This window comes from Meriones unguiculatus, chromosome 1 (genome assembly GCF_030254825.1).
Source record: "Meriones unguiculatus strain TT.TT164.6M chromosome 1, Bangor_MerUng_6.1, whole genome shotgun sequence".
In the NCBI taxonomy this organism is placed as follows: Eukaryota; Metazoa; Chordata; class Mammalia; order Rodentia; family Muridae; genus Meriones; species Meriones unguiculatus.
In genome coordinates this window covers 175,778,761-175,782,067 of record NC_083349.1, presented here as the reverse complement: position 1 = coordinate 175,782,067, position 3,307 = coordinate 175,778,761, and the positions used below count along the sequence as shown (strand labels likewise).

The 3,307-nt window shown below is 41.0% G+C and overlaps 1 protein-coding gene across 1 annotated transcript; it reads left to right on the top strand.

The window, feature by feature from the left end:
* The first annotated feature begins 1,115 nt into the window (after window positions 1–1,115).
* Window positions 1,116–2,142, top strand: LOC110539663 (olfactory receptor 10G9). The gene has a single exon (XM_060377456.1). It carries the CDS (start codon window positions 1,198–1,200, stop codon window positions 2,110–2,112), a length of 915 nt encoding a protein of 304 aa, XP_060233439.1. The 5' UTR covers window positions 1,116–1,197; the 3' UTR covers window positions 2,113–2,142.
* The last annotated feature ends 1,165 nt before the right edge of the window (window positions 2,143–3,307 follow it).

Genomic DNA, 3,307 nt, shown 5'->3' with positions numbered 1-3,307 from the left:
CCCAGCTAGGGGAAAGTGATCCAAAAGCAGGGAACTGAGTTCATGTCAGATACGACCCATGGTCCCATTGTTGCTAGAGGACCCACATCAGGATCAAGAGACCCATCAGTTACATATGGGTTGTGAGTCTAGGTCCAGTCCATGCATGCTCTTTGGTGCTTCAGTCTCTGTAAACCCCTATGAGCCTATGCTAGTTGACACTGTTGGTCTTTTTGAGAGGTTCTTGTCCCTTCTGGGACTCTTTTTTTTTTTTTTTTTGTATACATTCATTTCTTATATCCTGACACATGCTAAGTATCATAATGCTTTATGTTACATTGTATCTTTTAAATAGCAAACACTTTCCTAAGAACATACTTCCAAACTCACATACCCTTGGAATTGTGCAGAAGCAACTAGATTCCAAGGAAAAGAGGCTTGTCCTCCAACTACCTTTCAGTCTTTTGTGCTGTAAGAACTTTTTAGTTTGCCTACTTACAAAGCACTTTCAGAAAGTCACATGAAAGTATTTACATGTATTGGGGCTCTTTACCCACACTCCTCCACAACACTCCCCCAGGTCCACCTAATGTTTAGCTGTGGATCTCATCATCTGTTTTGTTCCACTGCTGGGTGGAGCCTCTCAGAAGACAGTCATGCTAGGCCCCTGTCTGCCAGCATAGCAGAGTATCATTAATAGTGTCAGGGGTTGGCTTTCTCCTATGGGGTGGGTCTCAGTTTGGGCCAGTCGTTGGCTGGCCATTCAGTCTTTCTCTGCTTCATCTTTTATCTCTTTGCATCCCGTAGGCAAGGTAGATTTTGGGTCAAAGAGTTTTTGGATGTTTGCTGTCCTGACTTGTAAAAAAAGGTGTGGATACAACATTTGCATTCCATTCCCCAATTTTTGTAACATATAGCAATGACTATGGTTAGGTAGGTGAAAGGTAATAAAACATCATTCTCTTTTCTGCCTTTTGTGTGTGTGTGTGTGTGTGTGTGTGTGTGTTTGCATGCATATTTCTGCATCTCTCTCTGCATTCTGCTTGAGAAAGGAAAGGTACTGAAAACATTTCATTGTCCTTACCAAAGAAGCTTTGGAAAATGCAAATTTGTGTGAATACCAGCATTATCTATCATGGCTGATAAAGTAGCCACATAGAGAAGTAACTCTCTGTTCTCAGTTACATACAAATTGAACTAAACAGAAGATGAGAAGAAATGTCAAATGGGAGTGCAGTGAGCATATTCTTCCTCTCAGGCCTTCTCCACCCTCCAGCCCTGGACACCATGCTCTTTGGAATTTTCCTGGTGATTTACGTCCTCACCGTGCTGGGCAACCTTCTCATCCTGACCGTGATCAGGGTGGACCCCCGCCTCCACACGCCCATGTACTACTTCCTCAGCAACCTCTCCTTTATTGACCTGTGGTTCTCCACGGTCACAGTGCCCAAAATGCTGATGACTTTGGTGTCCACGGGGGGCGGGGCTATCTCCTTCCACAGCTGTGTGGCACAGCTCTACTCCTTCCACTTCCTGGGGAGCACCGAGTGTTTCCTCTACACAGTCATGTCCTATGATCGCTACCTGGCCATCAGTTACCCACTCAGGTACAGCAGCATGATGCGCGGGAGCGTGTGTGCCCTCCTGGCTGCTGGCACCTGGCTCACTGGCTCCCTGCACTCTGCTGTCCAGACTGCTTTGACCTTCCGTTTGCCCTACTGTGGACCCAACCAGATCCAGCATTATTTCTGTGATGGACCACCCATCCTCAAGCTGGCCTGTGCAGATACTTCAGCCATTGAGATGGTCATCTTTGTGAACATCGGGGTAGTGGCTTCAGGATGCTTTCTTCTGATTTTGCTGTCCTATGTGTCCATCGTCTGCTCCATCCTGAGGATCCGCACTTCAGAGGGTAGACACAGAGCTTTCCAGACATGTGCTTCGCACTGCATTGTGGTCCTCTGCTTCTTTGTGCCCTGTGTTTTCATCTACCTGAGGCCAGGCTCCAGGGATGCCGTGGATGGTTTGGTGACAGTTTTCTACACTGTGCTGACACCACTACTCAATCCTGTTGTGTATACCCTGAGGAACAAGGAGGTGAAGAAAGCCCTGCTGAAGCTAAACGCAAAGTAACATCTTTTCAAAGACAGTAACACTGCAAAGAAAGTACTTAATTTTTAAAAACATCAATGAATGTAACTTAGTTATAAGTCATTACTTAAAATCAGCTCAGCATTATACAGTTTATATTTTTTAAGCGTCTTAGAAGTTACAATTACATCAACCATGCATAGCAAATATGCTCATATTCTTATTATGATCTCTCTCCTAAAAATTTGCTTTTAATGTAAAAAAAAAAATATAGCCTTGTGATGTGGCCAAGATCCTGTGTGAAGGCTGAATTGTTTTCTTTTTCTTTTTTTTCTTTTGGCTGTGCTCCTATGTTGCTTTTGAAAGGTTCATTTGTCATGCAAATGAGTTCATGAATGTGTAATCACTGTGCTACTGTTCAGAAGCCGCAGCAGTTATCAGCAGACATGTTACCCTGTAGCTGTGGCTTTTCACATGTATATTTTATTCTTTTACAAGTTCTGTTTGTACTTAAAGTAAAGCTAATGTATTAAAAACAAGCTCATAATATACACCAGGTTTGTGCAATTATGTCTTTATAGAAATTTGTATTTCTAGAAATACTAATATTTTAGTATGTAAAAATACGAAGCTGTTAAATGTGTAAAATTTGACCAAAATAATATTTTTGTGTATACACAAAATATATGTTTTAAAGTAGTGGTTTAATAATGATTTAGAAATACTTATAAAATGAATTATGGAATTATCTTGATTATGTGTATTAAAAATCAATATAATAACTCCCCAGGTATTTAGGTTGGAGAGGTAGCAATTGGTTAAGAGTACCTGCTGCTTTTGCAGAGAATCTTGGTTAGGTTTCCAGCACACAGAGTTGCTTACAACAGTCTATAACTTCAGTTTCAAGAGCTTGGTCACCCTATTCTGGTCCCCACAAGCATCAAGCAGGTATATGGAACACATACATACATGAAGAAAAGCAGTTACACATATGAAATTAAAAAATAAATATATTTTAAAATTCTTCAAAAATTAAGTAACTATTGAACATGTAGATAAATACCCACCAGTTAAGAATAGTTTTGTTTCACTAGGATGATTTGGAATTGTGTGGAGATCTTGTTGATTGTCATGGGTACTGGTACACAGTGGTTGTATGTCAAGAATTCAGATAAACATTCTACAGTCCATGGGATATCACCATGGACTCAAACATTCAATAATGTTCATTGTAAGA